At 53.3% G+C, this 17277-nt stretch overlaps 2 protein-coding genes and 1 pseudogene across 3 annotated transcripts in view; all 3 read right to left on the bottom strand.

Moving 5' to 3' along the window:
- Nucleotides 1-27: 27 nt before the first annotated feature.
- TIMM13 (translocase of inner mitochondrial membrane 13) lies at nt 28-699 on the bottom strand. The gene is made up of 3 exons (XM_081093271.1): nt 526-699; nt 368-436; nt 28-205 (listed from the first exon to the last, which is right to left on the bottom strand). Exons 1-3 carry the CDS (start codon nt 640-642, stop codon nt 107-109), a joined length of 285 nt encoding a protein of 94 aa, XP_080949397.1. The 5' UTR covers nt 643-699; the 3' UTR covers nt 28-106.
- A 1897-nt stretch (nt 700-2596) lies between these two features.
- Nucleotides 2597-3142, bottom strand: LOC308519224 (U1 small nuclear ribonucleoprotein C-like; annotated as a pseudogene). The gene has a single exon. The product of its transcript is annotated as a U1 small nuclear ribonucleoprotein C-like (transcript).
- Nucleotides 3143-10238: 7096 nt separating this feature from the next.
- LMNB2 (lamin B2) overlaps nt 10239-17277 on the bottom strand; it is a gene marked incomplete at its 5' end in the record, with an annotated part of 29657 nt that continues 22618 nt past the window's right edge. The window contains 8 exons of the mRNA XM_081092284.1: nt 10239-12887; nt 13527-13634; nt 13903-14022; nt 14602-14709; nt 14784-15066; nt 15707-15927; nt 16184-16309; nt 16444-16614. Of these exons, the coding sequence (XP_080948410.1) occupies nt 12846-12887; nt 13527-13634; nt 13903-14022; nt 14602-14709; nt 14784-15066; nt 15707-15927; nt 16184-16309; nt 16444-16614 (1179 nt within the window). The 3' untranslated portion in view covers nt 10239-12845. The remainder of the gene's footprint in view (nt 12888-13526; nt 13635-13902; nt 14023-14601; nt 14710-14783; nt 15067-15706; nt 15928-16183; nt 16310-16443; nt 16615-17277) is intronic.

Below are 17277 nucleotides of genomic sequence, written 5' to 3'. Positions count from 1 at the left end.
GGCAGGCAGCACGCACACGCTGGCCCCTGCCTCACAAAGCACATTTATGGAAACCGAACACGGGTGGGGGCGGCCCACTGGCTCGGCCAGGCACCGCATTTCCCGATCACATGTTGGCTCGTTCTCGCTGCAGCCGCGAGTTGTAGGCGCGGGATACGGTGTTCCAGGCGTCCATGTAGCGGTCCATGCACATGGCGATGCATTTCTGGAGGCGAGGAAAGCGCAGGAATCAGCTCAGGGTTCCCCTGACCCGCGCCCTCTCCCGGGGCAGCGGACTGCGCACGCGCAGCGGTCCCACCGGGCCGCCCCCTTAATTCGCGCACGCGCAGAGGCCCCTCGCCACGAGCCCAAGCCCCAAGGGTCTCACCTGCTCCGAATTGTCCAGAGAGCCCCCCGGCTTCCCGATGCACTTCCGGAAGCACTTGTCCGTCATCCTCTGTGGGGACATGCGAACCCTCAGCCGCTACGCCCGTCTCCTGGCGGCCCCCGCGGCCCTCGCCCCCCGTCCCCAGCCCGACCCCGGACCTGCAGCAGCTCCTGCGCGTTGGCCACGGCGATCTGCACCTTCACCTGCTCCATGATGAGCCCGGGGTCCAGCTTGCCGCCGCCGGAGCCGCCGAAGTCCGAGCTGAAGCCATCCATGGCTCCGCAAAGTCAACCGGCTCGCGGCCGCGTGCGCCGACCCGTACCTGCGCCGGAAGTCGGAGGCGCGTGGGTCCACGGGAAATGGAGTCCGGGAGTGCTGGGGGCGGGGCGACGGGCCGGACCACGACTCCCACAAGCCCGCCGTGAGGTTGGGAGCTGAGGTCTCGCGTAGATTCCGGGGCCGCGGGCTGCGCAGGGAGTCGCTGGGAGACGCAGTCCGAGCTCATCCCAGCCCCCAGCTCATCCCACCGCGCAGGCGTAGGGGTGGCGGCGGCACGTGTACGGTGCCGGCCGCGCGGGAGTGGAGCGCGGGAGAACCCCCGGCGCCTCGGGAGTTGGGGAACGCTGGCCTAGTGGAGAGCCCGCTAGAAAGACCTGCAGAAAACCACGGCAGGCAGTGCCGCGGAAGGTTAGGAGTGGAGCCTGTCCGCACCTGCCAGTGGTACTTTGTTTTTAAGTGTGTGTGGGTCTTAACCTCGTGTTAACCCGGAGAAAGAATGTACCTGCCAGAAAGGACTCCTGTGCAATTGGGCTTGAATGCATGACCAGAGTCCAGCTGCCATTGCTTACAGGGACCGCGCACCCCCGCATTGCATTTTAGGGAAAAGCTGCAGCGCAAGCTTGCCAGCTGAAGGCTGTAACTTCTCTTTCTTCACTCTCGGCCTAACTGTATCGAATAGAGCCCCGTGTTCTGAAGATTGCTTCTCTTCGTGAGTTCTGTGTCTTGCACTTCATGCCAGTGCTTGAAAGGAAGAAAGGAAGAAAGAAAGAAAAAGATCCCTGCCCGATTGCCCAATGGTCAGAGCCTCGGCCGCGGCCTGAGGGTCGCGGGTTTGATTCCGGTCAAGGGCGGCAACCAGTTGATGTCTCTCTCACTTCGTTGTTTCTCTGTCTCTCCCCTTCCCTTCCACTCTCTCTAAAAGTCAATGGGGGGGAAAATCCTCAGGTGAGGATTAAAAAAAAATTTTTTTTTTTTAATTGAAGTACATTTTAAGTGGTGTCAGAGAGAATACGCTTTACAGTTTAAATATCTATTAGTATGGATAACATTTGATGTGATTTTGAAAGGTGATGGTTCTGTAAATTGCATTATTGGCGTTAAGTGTGCAATATGATGGGTTGGTGTTTTCTTTGAGGCAGAAGGAAAATGCCTTTCCCAGATGCCATCCAGCAGTGGTACTTGGGCCCACCTACTTCACCAGATGCGTAGACGTTACAGGGAGGGCGAAACCTGCTACTGCTCACTAAGACAATTTAATTTCATAGAAGAGATGAAACCGTTACCCGACAATTAGGGGTAGTCCGACTTTATTAGCAGCTGGTCTTAACTTCTCAATCATTGACCCAAATATATTTCAATCAGAGACTCGACTTCCTGGAAAACAGGAAGTCAATACAATAGCAGCAACATTCTGGAACCTACAAATTCCGTGTATTAGTTCCTTCCGAGAGCATCTAGCTCAGCCAGACACTGCAGTGAGAGTAATGTCAGGTTGATGAGCATGTGTTAAGAAACTGAATTCTCCCCTTTTCACCTGTGAAATCAGGATGAGGTATTGAAAGGGGGAGAGCATTTCTTTTTCTTTTTTTATTCCCATCCCACCTCCCTCCTCTTTGGCAACCACCAGCTTGTACTCTGCACTGATGAATCTGTTTTGTTTTGTTACGCATTTGTTTTTTAAGATTCTGCATATGAGTGAAGTCAGACGGCATTTGTCGTTGTCATTCTGACTTCTTTCACTTAGCGTAAATACCCTAGAGGTCCATCCATGTTGTCGCAAATGGTAAGATGTCATTCTTTTTATGGCTGAGTAATATTCCAATTTTATCTTCATATGTCAAAATACACATGAAAATTGCATTTTATTGTCCCACTACTCCCCTCCAAAGCTATTCTTTTGATAGAAAGAGGGAGTGAATCTTCCTGGCCTTGCTGTTAGAAAACACCCAGTTATAGCACCACGATCTCTTGGTGAAACAGAACAAATAACTGATAGAAAGAGGACCCCTCTCCCTGTCTGTCTGGTAGAGGCATCCCTGGGTGCGCAGGCACCATCATGGGACGGGCGAGACGTCTCATCATTTGGGGCCCAGGCATCATTGGCATATGCCCTCCCATAGGCGGCCTCATTCCAGGAGCAGGTCCCACTGGCATCATCCCAGGAGGTGGAGGGCCCCATAGGGGGTGCTGGCATTATACCAGGGCGAGGACTGGAAGACTTGGGGAGGTGGTATCCTTGCCCCTGCAGGAGGAGGAGCAGAGAATGGAGAGGAGGTGTCCGTCCTTGCTGGAACGCGGCAGTTGTTTTGTCTGTCATGCTCTTGCATTCATTGCTGATAGTGGTCTTTCGCACTCTCCTTGTGTCTCCTACCACTGCAGTATGTCTCTCACAGACGGAGAGTCATGGCTGAGGTAGGTATTGCAGTAGTCGCCATAAAACTTGGGCAACCCCGTTCCTTGTACCACCTCTTTTTTTGTCCTCTTTCCGCCCACCATTGACCCCTTACTGCAGTGGTTCTCAACCTTCTGGCCCTTTAAATACAGTTCCTCATGTGGTGACCCAACCGTAAAATTATTTTTATTGCTACTTCATAACTGTAATGTTGCTACTGTTATGAATCGTAATGTAAATATCTGATATGCAGGATGGTCTTAGGTGACCCCTGTGAAAGGGTCGTTCAGCCGCCAAAGGGGTCGTGACCCACAGGTTTAGAACCGCTACCTTATAGCCTGCCCCAGCCCCACCTCAGGCCTTCAGCACCCTATTATCCATGCCCATGGGTTATGCATATATGCATACAAGTTCTTTGGTTGACCCCCCTCCCCCACCTCCCCTCTGAGGTGGACATAGCCTGTTCCATGCTTCTATGTCTCAGTTTTGTTCAACAGTTTATTTTGTTCGTTAGATTCCACATATGAGTGAGATCATTGACACTTGATTTTTTTCTGACTGCTTATTTCACTTAGCATAATTCTCTCTAGGCCCCTCCGTGCTGTCTCAAAGGGTGATCCTTCCTTTTTACTGCTGCATAGTATTCCATGGTGTAAATGTACCACAGCCTTTTTTTAAAAATTGATTTCAGAGAGGAAGGGAGAGGAAGAGAGAGACAGAAACATCCGATGAGAGAGCATCATGGATGGGCTGCCTCTTGCACACCCCCATTGGGGATTGAGCCTGCAGCCTGGGTATGTGTCCTGACCACAGAATCAAACCATGACCTCTGGGTTCATAGGTTGATGCTCAGCCACTGAGCCACCACACCACACTGAGCCAGGCGTACCACAGCTTTTTTATCCACTCATCTTTTGATGGGCACTTGGGCTGTTTCCAGATCTTAGCCATTATAAATTGTGCTGCTATGAACTGTACTACCTCTTCATCTAATTTCTATCAGTAGGCACTTAGGTTACTTCCATATCTTAGCTCTTGTAAATAATGCTGCAATGAACAGAGGGATGCATATGTCTTTTCAAATTAGTGGGTTTTTTTTCCCTTTGGATAAATACCTCCAAGTAGAATTATTGGATTATGTGGCAGCTGTATTTTTAACTTAAAAAAAAATGTGTGTGTGTTTACACACACACACACACACACACACACACACAGACTGAGTGGCCAGATTATTATGACCACCTGACGTTTGTAGGCAAATTAGCTATAATTTGTGGGCTGTGTGCACAATCTTGTTGTAGTTGAGCCTTGATTGCTATTGTTGTCACTGGGAGGAATTGACCTCCAGGCCAATTGGCTGTGGAGACCAGCTACGACTATAGTGGGGGAGCTGCTGTGCAGGAGACACCCTATGGAGCAGGTCTTCCTTCAGTGGGGCTTTGGTGCTCACTGAGTCTGCCCCTTGAATGTGTCGCTTATGGATGTGAAGAGTTGTAATCTGGTATGGTCTCACACTGACCACTGGGTATACTGGCTCTTGGGTGTCCAGGGAGGTGCAAAATCAGCCACTGCTTGAGGCCACCCAGCAGGAGCTACAGAGAGATCTGCAGATTCCTCCTCTTTGTATTGGGTTTAGAAGTGCCCAGATGAGGCCCAGCTGTGAAGCAAGGCAGGCTGGTGCTGGTGCCAGGTCTTGGGCCTTTTATTGATAGGTTTGGGGCTCCCTGACGCAGCTACAGCTTGTTTGACCCAGCTGCAGGTGTTTAGCCTGAGAAAGGACAGGCCATTCATATGCAAAAGCCGCTGTGCACAGCTTGGGTGGGGTTGTAAATTGAGTGGGGTGGGGTCTCAAGGAATCACCAGGGTGGAGCAAACAGCAATGGCTGCCAGTCAGCCCTGCACGGGAGAGGTCCCAGCACAGGAACAATGACCACTGCAAGCACCTCTGTCTAGAAGAAAGCTGCCCCGAGTTCCTGCCCTGATACCAGACAGTCCAGTTTCTCCCTGTATGTGTCTGGGTCTCCCAGAGCCTCGCCCACCACTGGAGCTCAGAGGAAGCAGGAGCTTATAAGTTCAGTTTGTGGTGCTGGCCTTTTAAGAGGAGCAGCTGGGTCTCCAGCAGCCTGTGTGTCACTGAGTCCCAATCCACACTGGTTTCTACAGTCCGTAGTTCTTACTGCCGGAGGGACTTCTTTTCCCAGCTCTGGGCCCCCTTGCTCCACCAGGCGGCCTCCACAGAGGCGATCTCCCTCCCGGTTAACCGGCACATGTGAGTGCTGGACCAGCCCGTTCTGCACCTCCGCACCTCCTACCAGTCTCACTGTCCTTTTTCTTTACTTCTCTAGTGGTAGGATCCACATTCAGCCAGTTTTCTGGTGGTTCTAAATGACAGTTCTGTATTTTAGTTGTAATTTTGATGTGGTTGTGGGAGGCAGTGAGTACAGGCATTTGCCTATGCTGCCATCTTGGTTCTCCTGTGTTTATTTATTTATTTTTAATGTTTTCTGATTTCAGAGCAGAAGAGAGGATAGAAACATCAGTGATGAGAGAGAATCATTGATTGGCTGCCTTCTGCACATCCCATACTGAGGATCTCGCCCACAACCCAGGCATGTGCCCTGATCGGGAATTGAACCATGACCTCCTGGTTCATAGGTTGATGCTCAACCACTGAGCCATGTTGGGCAGGTGCTATTCATCATTTTGACTATTTCTTGCCACTCCCTTCTGGCCTGCAAAGTTTCTGTTGAGAAGTCAGCTGACAGTCATATGGGTGCTCCCTTGTAGGTAACTAACTACTTTTCTCTTGCTGCTTTTAACTATCTCTTTGGCCCTCACCGGTTTGACTTAGTGGATAGAGTGTCAGCCTGTGGGCTGAAGCGTCTCGGGTTCAATTCCAGTCAAGGGCATGTACCTTGGTTGCGGACTCGATCACCATTAGGGGGCATGCAGGAGACAGCTGATTAATGTTTCTCTCTCATCGATGTTTCTCTTTCCTTCTCCCTTCCTCTCTGTAAAATCAATAAAATATATGTAAAAAAAAAAGAAAAGAAAACATTGATAAAGAAAGCCAACAGGGACTGCTTTAAAAAAAAAAAGATTATCTCTTTGTCTTTAACTCTTGGCATTTTAATTATGATGTGTCTTGGTGTGGGCCTCTTTGGGTTCCTCTTGTTTGGGACTCTCTGTGCTTCCTGGACTTGTAAGTCTATTTCTTTCACCAGGTAGGGGAAGTTTTCTGTCATTATTTCTTCAAATAGGTTTTCAATATCTTTCTCTCTTTTCCTTCTGGCACCCCCATAATGCAAATATTGGTATGCTTGAAAGATAGTGTAAGAGGCTCCTTACACTATCTTCATATTTTTGTATTCTTTTTTCTTTTTGCTCTTCTGATTGGGTGTTTTTTACTTCCTCATATACCAAATCGTTGATTTGATTCTCAGAATCCTCTACTTTGAATCCCTGTAAGCTATTCTTTATTTCAGTTAGTGTATGCTTAGTTTCCAACTGGTCTTTTTTTATATCTTTGACATTCTCACTAAGATCCTTGAAAGTCTCAGTAAGTCCCTTGAAACTCTCATTAAGTCCCTTGAAGTTGTCATTAAGATCCTTGAGTAAACTTATAACCATTGTTTTGAACTCTGTATCCAGTAGCTTGCTTGCTTCCTTCCATTTGTAACATGTTTCTTTGTCTTTGCATTTTGGCTGCTTCCCTGTGTTTGTTTCTATGTATTAGGTAGAGCTGTTACATCTCCTGAAATTGGTAGTGGGCCTTGTGTAATAGGTGTCCTGTAGGGCCCAGTGACTCAGCCTCCCCAGTCACCTAAGCTGGTCACTATAGGTGCACCCCTGTGTGGGCTGCATAGTCTTGTTGTAGTTAATTGGTGTTGGTGTCACTGGGTGGAATTGGCCTCCATTCCAGTTGGCTGTGAGGACCAGCTGCATCTACAGTGGAAGAGCTGCTATGCAGGAGACACCCCTGTGGAGCAGGACTTGCTTCAATGGGGCTTTGGTGCTCCCTGAGTCTGCCCCTTGCGTGTGTTGTGTGTCACTTGTGGGTGTGTAGAGTTGTAATCTGGTATGGTCTGAAGCTGTTTACAGGGTACACTGCCTGTGGGGCCTCTTGGAAGGTGCAAAGTTAGCCACTGCCTGGGGCCACCCGACAGAAGATACAGAGAGATCCGCAGATGCCTGCTATTTGTATTGGGCTAGGAAGTGCCCAGGCGAGGCCCAGCTGTGAGGCAGGGCAGGCTGGTGCTAGTGCTGGATATTGGGCCTTTTATTGATAGGTTTGGGGCATGCTGACTCCAGCTGCTGCTTGTTTAAGAGATTTGAGCAAAGCGTGAAGCCTGAGCCAGGACAGGCCATTCATATGGAAAAGCAGCTGCAAACAGCTTGGGTGGGACTGCAAATTGGGTTGGGTGGGGTCTCAGGGAATCACCAGGGCCAAGCGAACAGTGTGGGCCACACTGATAGAAACTCAGATATGGCCGCCAGTCAGCTTTTTGATGGGGGGGTCCCAGCATAGGAACAGTGACCCCTGTGGGCACCCTGTCTGGGAGAAATCTGCCCCTGAGTTCCGGCCCCAATCCCAGACAATCCAGTTCCTCCCTGTATGTCCCTGGATTTCCCCAAAGCCACAGCCCAGCGCTGGAGCTAGGAGGAAATGACCATGTAAGCTCGTTTGTGGGCCATTTAAGAGGAACACCTGGAATTCCATCAGCCACAATCCTCACTGGCTTTTACAAACTAGTTACGGGGACTTACTCTTCTCAGCTCTGGAACCCTGGGCTGGGGGTCTGGTTTGGGGCTGGGACCCCCTGCTTCTCACTGGAGGCCTTGGAGATCTCCCTCCCGATTAAAGAAACACCATACGTGGGTGCCCAGCCCTTAATCCCCTCTGCCCCTCCCACCAGCCTCAGTGTGCTTTCCTGTTTACTTTTCTAGTTGTAGGACTTCCATTCAGGCAGATTTCAGGCGGTTCTGAGTGATGGTTGTTCTGTTTTAGTTGTAATTTTGATGTGGTTGTGGGAGGCAGCGATAACGGCGTTTACCTCCACTGCCATCTCGGTTCTCTAATTTTATTTTTCAATTACAGTTGACAGTCAATATTAGTTTCAGATGTCCTTTTCACCCAACTCCCCAAACCCCTCCCTTCTGGCAAACCTGTTTGTTCTGTGTCTGTGAGTCTGCCTCCTTTGTCAGAAATTGTCTGTATTAGGGATGATTTATTTCTGGGCTCTCTATTCTATTGATCTATATACCTGTTTTTATGCCAGTCCCATACTGTTTTATTGTAGCTTTATTGTTTGATGTCAGGGATCGTGATATCTCTCACTTTGTTCTTTCTCACGATTTCTTTGGATGTTCGGGTCTTTTGTGATTCCATTTAAGTTTTAGGATTAGTTATTCTTTGTATGTGTGTGTGTGTGTATGTGTGTATGTGTGTATGTATGTGTGTGTATGTATGTATGTGTGTGTATGTGTGTGTGTGTGTGCGCACGTGTGTCCTAAGTGAATCTTACTAGAAGTTTAGGAAACCAAACCCTTTGCAGTAGCCCTCTCTCTGGCCAGTATCAGAGCGTCACAAGTCTTGTAAGTGGCCTGCAGCTTCTCTACCTACTTCAGCCTCGCACATGGACGCCATCAGGGATGGACCAATTGAATGTGCAAAGTTCCCCCCTTCTACTGTATTTTCCATTTAATTTGTTGTACTCTTCAGGTTTGCTTGGTTCTTTTTTTTTTTATATATATATATATTTTTTGATTTTTTACAGAGGAAGGGAGAGGGATAGAGAGTTAGAAACATCGATGAGAGAGAAACATTGATCAGCTGCCTCCTGCACACCCCCCACTGGGGATGTGCCTGCAACCAAGGTACATGCCCTTGACCGGAATCGAACCTGGGACCCTTGAGTTCGCAGGCTGATGCTCTATCCACTGAGCCAAACCAGTCAGGGCTCTCTCTTTTTTTTTTATTGTCTAAAGTTTTCCCCTAATTGACCCCCCCTTCCCCCCCCCCCCCCCCCCGGCTTGGTTCTTTCTTATACTTTCTCTTTGTTGAAATTCTCCCTAAATACCTCTCCAGTTTGGTGAGCATTGTCATGACTGTTTCTTTGAATTCTTTATCAAGCAAATTACTTATTTCCATTTCCTTAAGATGTTTTTATGGATGTTTTTCTTGTTCCTTTGAAAGATATTTTGTCGTTTCATTTTGTTTAACTGTGTATGAGGGTTAAGAATTAGACAAAATAGCCCTAGCCAGTTTGGCTAGGTGAGTAGAGCATAGGCCTGTAGACTGAAGGGTCCCGGATTTGAATCCGGTCAAGGACACGTGCCTTGGTTGCAGACTCGATCCTTGGCCCTGGTTGGGGAACATGCGGGAGGCAACCAATCGATGTGTTTCTCTCACATCGATATTTCTCTCTCTCTAAAAATCAATGGAAAAATATCCTCTGGCGAGGATTTAAAAAGAAAGAAAAAGAACTAGACACGATAGCGCTCTCTCCGTCATGGAAGTGTTCTGATGTGGTAGACTGTAGGCTCCATGTGCCAGGGGTTTGGCCAGTCAGTAGGAGGTGAGCTGGTGCCTATGGATTTCTGTGGTAGGGAGGCCACGTGTGTGGTGGTGGTGTGACCCCACTTGCTCCTTGTTCAGGCCAATAGTCTCATGAAACATAAGCCTGGAACAGACCCCTGGATGGATCCTCCCCTCTCCAGCCTCCTCTTCTCCTTGTACAGAAAGTGGCCTGTGTCGGTTTTGGCTGTCAGGTGGTTTGGCCGTTGGTGGGAGCCTAGCGGGTACCTAAGCATCAGTCTCAGGTGGAGACCCGGGGCCCTGGTGTCCCTTTGTTCAGAGGCAGAGGGTCTGGGCAGTGTAGCTGGAACACTGCCGCGCTCCCCTGTGCAGGTGGCAGGACACGAGCCATGGTGCTCACCGCAGAGGGTTCCCACCCAGCCTTCTGCTCAGCTCTGCCTTGTCTGTCAGAAACCACTGGTTCGGCCTTCAGTTGTCTCTCAGGGATAAAGAATTGTCTGTGTGTGTATCTGAGTTTGCTCCTGGGAGGGGTGAGGTCATGGGGCCCTGCACTGCCCCATCCCCAGACCCGCCAGTGAGTCTCTGGGAAGAAGCCCATTGGCATTTAGCAGTTGGACTGCAGTAACCTGGCTTCAAAGTAAGCTCAGAGGCACAACTTAAAAGCAAAATGTTTATTGGAGTGTTGTACAAAACGTTTCCAGTCAGAAAATGTATATTACAAAGCACTGGAGGGGGAAAAAAAAAAGACCACACATTTGGCATGCACCTTAAAAACCACCAATACGTCCGAAATGAAAGTGCAGGACCCCCCCCCCCCCCCCGCCCCAGTTCTGGAAGCCTCCTCCACTGCTAGTGGTGCTGAGGTGTCGGGCTGGATGGGAAACCTGGTGAGCAGCTCTGCTGGGCTGTGAACACAACTGCAGGGGCCGCTGTCAGAGTCTCCGCTAGGAAACCAGCTGAGTGATGCCATCCTGGGTGGGCGCCAGGCTGGGCTCTGGACTGTGCACTCGCAGACGCTTCCCCGCAGGCCGCCCCTCGCCATTGCTGGGGGCCGGTCTGGTTTTGCTCTGGGACCAGTGCTGGGTTCAGTCACATGACAAGGGCTCAGACAGAGGACTTGCTTCTGCATCATTGTAAGTGGCTTAAAGCGAAGCTTGTTTAAGGACACGTGCACGGTTTCCCAGGCCATGGCAGCAATTTCACACTGATTTCTGCTCCATGGTTCCAAACACTTGATTACTGGTGAGTGACACCCCCGGGTCCAGATGACCCTCCCCCCTGGTGTCCTGGACCACTTCCCAGCTCCACCCAAGGCCTCTGCCAAGCACTGGCGGGGAGGGGCTCTCCCTTTCTGTCCATGAGCTTGTAACTGAGAACGACTGTTAGCAAACCACAGACCCAAATTCAAGGACCCAGTTTTGATCTCCCAGATTTCCCCAAAATGTCACTGGATGTCAGTGCCCCTTTTGTCTGGGGTGGGGGGTGCACACAACCTTCAGCCTCAGGAGCCCTGCAAGCACTCCCAGGAGAGGTTGGGGGGGCGGGGGGGTAAAAGGGCGCTGCCTTGCCAGGCGGGCAAGCTCTCTGGGGCCCACCAGACCCTTCTGTGAGTCCTGGTGACACACTTCCCTCCTAGGCCTGGGAACGTAGGGCGGCCAGGGGGAGAACCCAGATGTAAAGCGAGGGCTATGGGTGAACTCAACACAACAGCACATTTAGGTTGTCAGCCACTGGGGCTCCACCCCTCCTCACTGTAAGCAATTCCCAAGGAAAGCCAGGCCTGGGGGTGTGCGCAGGGCAAATGGGCAGGTGTGCTTCTCCCAGCCAGGGGACCCGCAGGACCAGCCACTGGGTGCTCTGAGACTGCTGCCCAGGCAGCACGCCGCCCTGGCTCATAGCGAGTGTTTAAGTGCTGCCGCCCTGGCTCATAGCGAGTGTTTAAGTAAGACTTGAGCTGCCCTTTCTGAAGAAGTGTGCCATCCGCGGGCTCAGAGCTCATGGACAGGCTCCCTGGGGGCTGAACCCATGGCTGGCCTGAGCCAAGGAAGCAGGATCGGCAATCTGAGTACTGACCAATGTAAAAAAATAAATATCCATTAAAAAAATAACTTCTGTGTATCTAGGTGGGGCTGTAAACGGTAGGCTAATGCAGAGAGTCACTGGGCAGCCAGAAGCTGGCCTGTGACATGGAACCACCCTAAAGGGGTCAGCTGGCAGTGGCCTGAGTAACATAATTTCCGCAGGAGTTACAGATAGAAGCAAGAATAGTGATATATGTGCAGAATGCAGTGCGTCCACAAAAAATGTACACACTGTAGTAGCTGGTAGCTCAGTTCTGAAAATGAAATGTGTTTTAACAAACACTGCCTTTATAATTATTCCAAGTGTGTGTGTACATTTTTTGGGGTCACCCTATATATATACATATGTGAGGAGGCGGGAGGCTGGCATTCAGCCCCGGCACGAGGTGTATGTGGGGGGGCATCCAGGGGCTCACCCTGAAGTCAGTTCTTCGTGACAGGAGGCACGAAGTAGTTACACGTGGACCTGGTTCTGGAACCTGAGGCGTGTGCTGCCGAGGTTCACACTGGGCCCTCACTGGACCTGGTTGCGTCTTGGGTTGGAAGTGCTCCCGCCCAGGTTCCCTCCTCTCCTGTCCTACTGGTCTTGTCAGGCAGCCGCATGGGAACAAGGAGCCCCCACCCCACGGTGCCCTGATTGACACCGGCGGAAAACCCTGCTGCCACCAACACCTTCAGAGCGGGAGCTGCAACAACCCTGAAGCCAGGCGGACAGTGAAACCTGTGACTCCAAGAGCTCCCACACCACCTTCTGGTGGGCAGAGCCACCAAACCCACTGGGGACACCCCTACCTCACCAGGCAGGAACCTGGACTCTGATTTTGGTTTTTAAAAGCTTAATAACACAGAGGACACCTACTGAATCCCTGCGGCTTCTCTGCCACCCCGTAGACTGGGGAGGGAGGGCAGTACGTGGGCCCCTCCAGCCTCCAAGACCAAACCCATCAGCCATTAGGCTCCTGGGCCTGGAGTCCAACCCACGGGAAACGGGCACCGAGAGACACCTGGGCAGTGGCTGGAGGGAGGGTCCATGGAAACCCACCGACAGAACAGAACAGACCCACCCCACACCCTGGCAGTTCGCTTAAAAATCCTCTAGAAATGTGTGAATGACTGAAGAAAGCCAATGATATAAAAATAGTCTTCAGTGGCTCTGGGGAAGGAAAGGTGTGATGAGGCGTGTTCCGTTCACATCACGCGGCAGCCTCGCGAGGTGGTCCTCGGGTCCCCCTGGAGGGAGGACAGCAGCAGTCACGTGGGGCTGGTGGCCCCCAACCCCCCCGGGAGGGGCTGGGCCAGCCCAGGGCCTGAGCCACCTCAGGAGACCAGCCCCCCACAGGATGACAAGGCTAACGCATCAGCCGCAACTGTCCCTGTTCCAGAACCTTCCATGTCTCCTTACTGATGTTTTAAGCTACATAACACATCACAATTTTGTCTCAAACACTGTGTCTAACACGGCGTGGTGCTAGGTTCTCCATCTTCTCCCCAAAGGCCATTATTTAAGTCACCATTCTCCGACCAAAATCATGGTGCCAGAGCATTCTCTGAGACCATGAGGGCGGTCCCAGGGGTGCCACCTAGAGAGGCAGTCCGCTTTCAACACCCCACTCCCAGGGTCCCTGGACTCGTACCCCGAGGTCCACACAACAGGCAAGACCTAGAGGCAAAGAATGCTGCCCCCATGGCCGTCCCCAGCTACAAACCGCAGGGCCCAGCAGAGCCAGGAGCTGAGGGAGCCTGTGTGGTGCCAAGACCAGCTGAGACCAGCTGTGCTCGGAGCTGCAGCAGCCCATGTGAGCCTGGCGCTGGGGGTCCAGCCAGCCCGTGTGTGCGTGTGTGCGCCCGAATGAGCCCCCGGGGCCCTACCTGCTGATGGAAAAGATCCTCCTCGCCAAACTCGGCCTCTTCTTCTCCCTCCTCCCCGTTCTCCGTCTCCCGCACCGAGGACTGTCTCACCGTTCTGATGGCCACTTCCTGTGTAAGACAAGAGCCATGGCCACCAACCCCTCAGGTGCAGGGGCCCAGCCCACACTGGTGGCAGTCAACATGCTTGCTCAGGGCGTCACCACACTGCAGAGTGCCATCGGGGGACCAGGCCCAGGGCTGCCTTCACTGGCTCCGCTGGCCGAGGCTCCACCCCAGGGCTCCTTCCTGCACTTGCTGGAGGTGTGGTGTGAGGTGGAGGGGGGAGACCCAAGGACGGAGGCAGAGGAACCCCACATCCCAAGCCCCAAGCACCCACCTCCCCATCGGCATTGACCAGGACAGTCCGGAAGCTCCCGCCTGTGCCCCAGCTGTTCTGACTCTTCCACACAAGTGTCGATGGGGGGCTGTGGGCCACTCCTGCACCAGCTGCCCACACCTGGAGACACACAGGAGGGCCTCCCGTCAGTGCTGGCTCCAGTCCGGATACATGTGCTGTTAGCCAGCCCCTTACCAGAGCCCCCCTTTTGATGCACCAGGCGTTTAATCCTTCCAGCCTCTCTAGGTCCTACCCAGAAATGATCACTAGGGTATGGAAGAAGAGACTGAAGTTCATAGTGGCCAAGGACACTCATCTTGGCAAATAGGATGAGCTGGGATCTGAAGCCTGTTAGCTCCAGAGCCCATGCCCATGCCCATAACTGTTATATCTCTTGCCAATTCCCACTGGCCCAGATAGCCTGGACTGACCCACCTCCACCATGGGATCCTGGCATGACAATTAGGCATTCCAAAGGGCTCTAGGGAGGGCCCAATGGAACTATGCCGGCACACACGTGATTTGTGGCAGCTATTCTCAAAACCGGGTACTCAACCACTACTCCATCCCCCAAGCCAGGTCCTGCTTCTCCAGCCCCATCACACACTCTGTCACCTATGTGGTTGCTGCTGCCACCCCCCTCCCACTGGTGGCCACGCTCCCTCCGCTCAGCCCGCCTGCCCTTCCAAAGCCACCTACCGTGACAGTCTGGCCAGCCCGAAGCACATACTTGGGTGTGAACTTGTAGGCAATCTCCTCCCCTTCCAGCACCTGCCTCTTGATCCTCCAGTTCCCCAGAGACTGGTCCTGCAAAGGGAGCTGCCTGAAACACAGCCCAGACCCAGCTGGGGAGCCCCCCGCCCAGCAGCAAGGCCCCTTACCTTGTCAGAGCTGTTCTTCAGCTGCACAAACTTGCCCTCCAGGTCGATCTCCTCAATGCTAACGCTGCCCGAGGCTGAGGCCTGCTGGGCCAGGTGGAAGCTGCTGCTGCTGCTGCCGCTGCCCGAGCTGATGCCACTGGAGCCTGTGCCCGGTGGCTCCTCTGTCTCCAGCCGCCTCCGCTTGCTGCGGCCAGAGCGTCCCATCATGGACACACTGCTGCCGCTGCTCGAGGTGGCCCTTGAGATGGTGACCCGTGACGATGGGCTGGGCGAAAGCTTCAGCCTGGGGAAAGGGGCACAGGGTGACTGGTGGTGGCAGCGAGAGCCTGTTGGCTTAAGGTCAGACCAGAACAGCCTGGACAGTGCAAGGTGGGCGGACTCACTCAGCATTCCATCCTGACTGGCCCCAGGCTGGCCTCTCCTCCTTACACCTCCCACCCTCTCCCTTCCTGGATCCACCCCTCATGCCACCTGATGTCTCCTCCTAGTCAGCAACCTCTTGCCTCCCCCTTTCCCCACCTCCCCTCACTACCTCTTGCCTCCCCCTTCCCCCCACCTCCCCTCACTACCTCTTGCCTCCCCCTTCCCCCCACCTCCCCTCACTACATCTTGCCTCCCCCTTTCCCCACCTCCCCTCCCCTCACTACCTCTTGCCTCCCCCTTCCCCCCACCTCCCCTCACTACATCTTGCCTCCCCCTTTCCCCACCTCCCCTCACTACCTCTTGCCTCCCCCTTTCCCCACCTCCCCTCACTACCTCTTGCCTCCCCCTTCCCCCCACCTCCCCTCACTACCTCTTGCCTCCCACTCCCCCCACCTCCCCTCACTACCTCGTCTCCCCCTTTCCCCACCTCCCCTCACTACCTCTTGCCTCCCCCTTCCCCCCACCTCCCCTCACTACCTCTTGCCTCCCACTCCCCCCACCTCTCCTCCTCGCCCTCCAGCAGCTTGCGGTAGGCGCTGATTTCCATGTCCAGAGCTAGCTTGACGTCCAGCAGCTCCTGGTACTCGGCCAGCTGCTGCTGCATCACATCTCGCATTTCCGTCATCTCCAGCTCCTTAGCCTCCAGCATCTTCCGGAACCTGTCACGCTCCCCGGCCATGGCCTCCTCCAGCTCCCGGATCCGGTCCTCAGCTGCACTAGCCTGGGGAGGGGGTCCGAGGGCCAAGTCAGGGCGGCCTGTGTGGGTCATAAGAAGCCCACCTGGCTCCAAGCCAGAGACAGAGGCCAGGCCTGGCGTGGGGGTGGCGGGGGGGAGGTGGGGCAGCAGCTGGGAGCCTCACTCAGGGATGGGACAGGGATGGCCGGTGCCTGACCTTCAAGGTTGCATCTACTACCCCAGGCGGGAGGAAGGACTGCTGGGTTGAGGGCAGGGGCAGGCAGGGACGCCCGTGAATCACCTGCTTCTGGAGGCTGGAGAGCTGGTAGCTGAGGGACTCAACTCGCATGCGTGCCTCCTTCAGCTCCTCACGGGCAGCGCTGGCGGCCTTATCATTCTGGTCAGAGCACAGCTTGGCGCTGTCCAGCTGAGGAGACAGGAGCAGGAAGATGAGGCACTGGGCGTGGGCAACAGGACCTGTACTTTCCCACCTGTGCTGCCCCCTCCCTGCCCCATCCCATCCATCCCGCCCGCCATCTCCTGCCCCCTCCCCACCAGCACCTTGGCCTGGTAGGCCTGCTCCAGCTCCAGCTTGTAGAGCCGCACTTGCTCGTCGTGCTGGCTTCGCAGCTCCTCCAGTGCCTGTGCCATCTTGAAGTCGTACTCCTGCTGCCGGCCGCTGTCCACCTCCACTAGGTGCCGCTCATGCTGCCGGCGTGTCTCCCGCACCTCCTGGGGACAGAGCACGCGGACCCACTGAGGCGGGTGGCAGGCTCGTGGGCCGGGGACTAACACCCCCAGCCCTGCCGCCAACCCATCCTGCTCACTAGTGTGTTCCACCCACGTGTCAGGTGTAAGCGAGGGCTCAAAAGTGCAAATGGAACCTGTGAGGAGTCACCCCGGTTTCACAAATTATTAATGAATACACATTTCACAATCACCAGGGAGCACACAGCCCAAACGTCCTTCAAATGGTGAGTGGCAAACACAACGAGGTTCGTCCACACAGTGGAGTATGACTCGGCCACGAAAAGGAGCGGAGCACTGACACTCACTACAACATGGATGGTCCTTGAACACACGATGCCCAGTGAGAGGAGCCAGACACAGAAGGCCACAACGTGTGTGAGTCCATGTATGTGAACTGTCCAGAACAGGCACATCCTCAGACAGGAAGGAAGGGGTTTGGGGGAAACTGCTAATGGGTGCCAGGCTTCTTTTTGGGGTGATGAAATGTTCTAGAATTAGAGGTGATGGTTGCTCAACCGTGTTAAATATACTAAAAACCACTCTAAAAGCTTTATGACATGGGAATATTTCAATGAAGTTGTTAATAAAAAATACTTCTGACCAGGTCTGTCCCAGGTGCCCAGGGCCTGAGACATCTGGCCATCA

This window comes from Myotis nattereri, assembly GCF_964212035.1.
Source record: "Myotis nattereri genome assembly, chromosome: 5".
In the NCBI taxonomy this organism is placed as follows: Eukaryota; Metazoa; Chordata; class Mammalia; order Chiroptera; family Vespertilionidae; genus Myotis; species Myotis nattereri.
The sequence above is the reverse complement of the archived record's forward strand: the minus strand, read 5'-3'. Positions and strand labels throughout refer to the sequence as shown.

Bases quoted from the DNA above. Each gene is read 5' to 3' on its own strand.
- TIMM13 (XM_081093271.1), bottom strand. From the start codon at position 642: ATGGATGGCTTCAGCTCGGACTTCGGCGGCTCCGGCGGCGGCAAGCTG. The intron at 437-525 runs GTCCGGGGTCGG...ATGTCCCCACAG, and splicing joins ACGCGCAGGAGCTGCTGCAG to AGGATGACGGACAAGTGCTT. The intron at 206-367 runs GTGAGACCCTTG...CCTCGCCTCCAG, and splicing joins CTCTGGACAATTCGGAGCAG to AAATGCATCGCCATGTGCAT.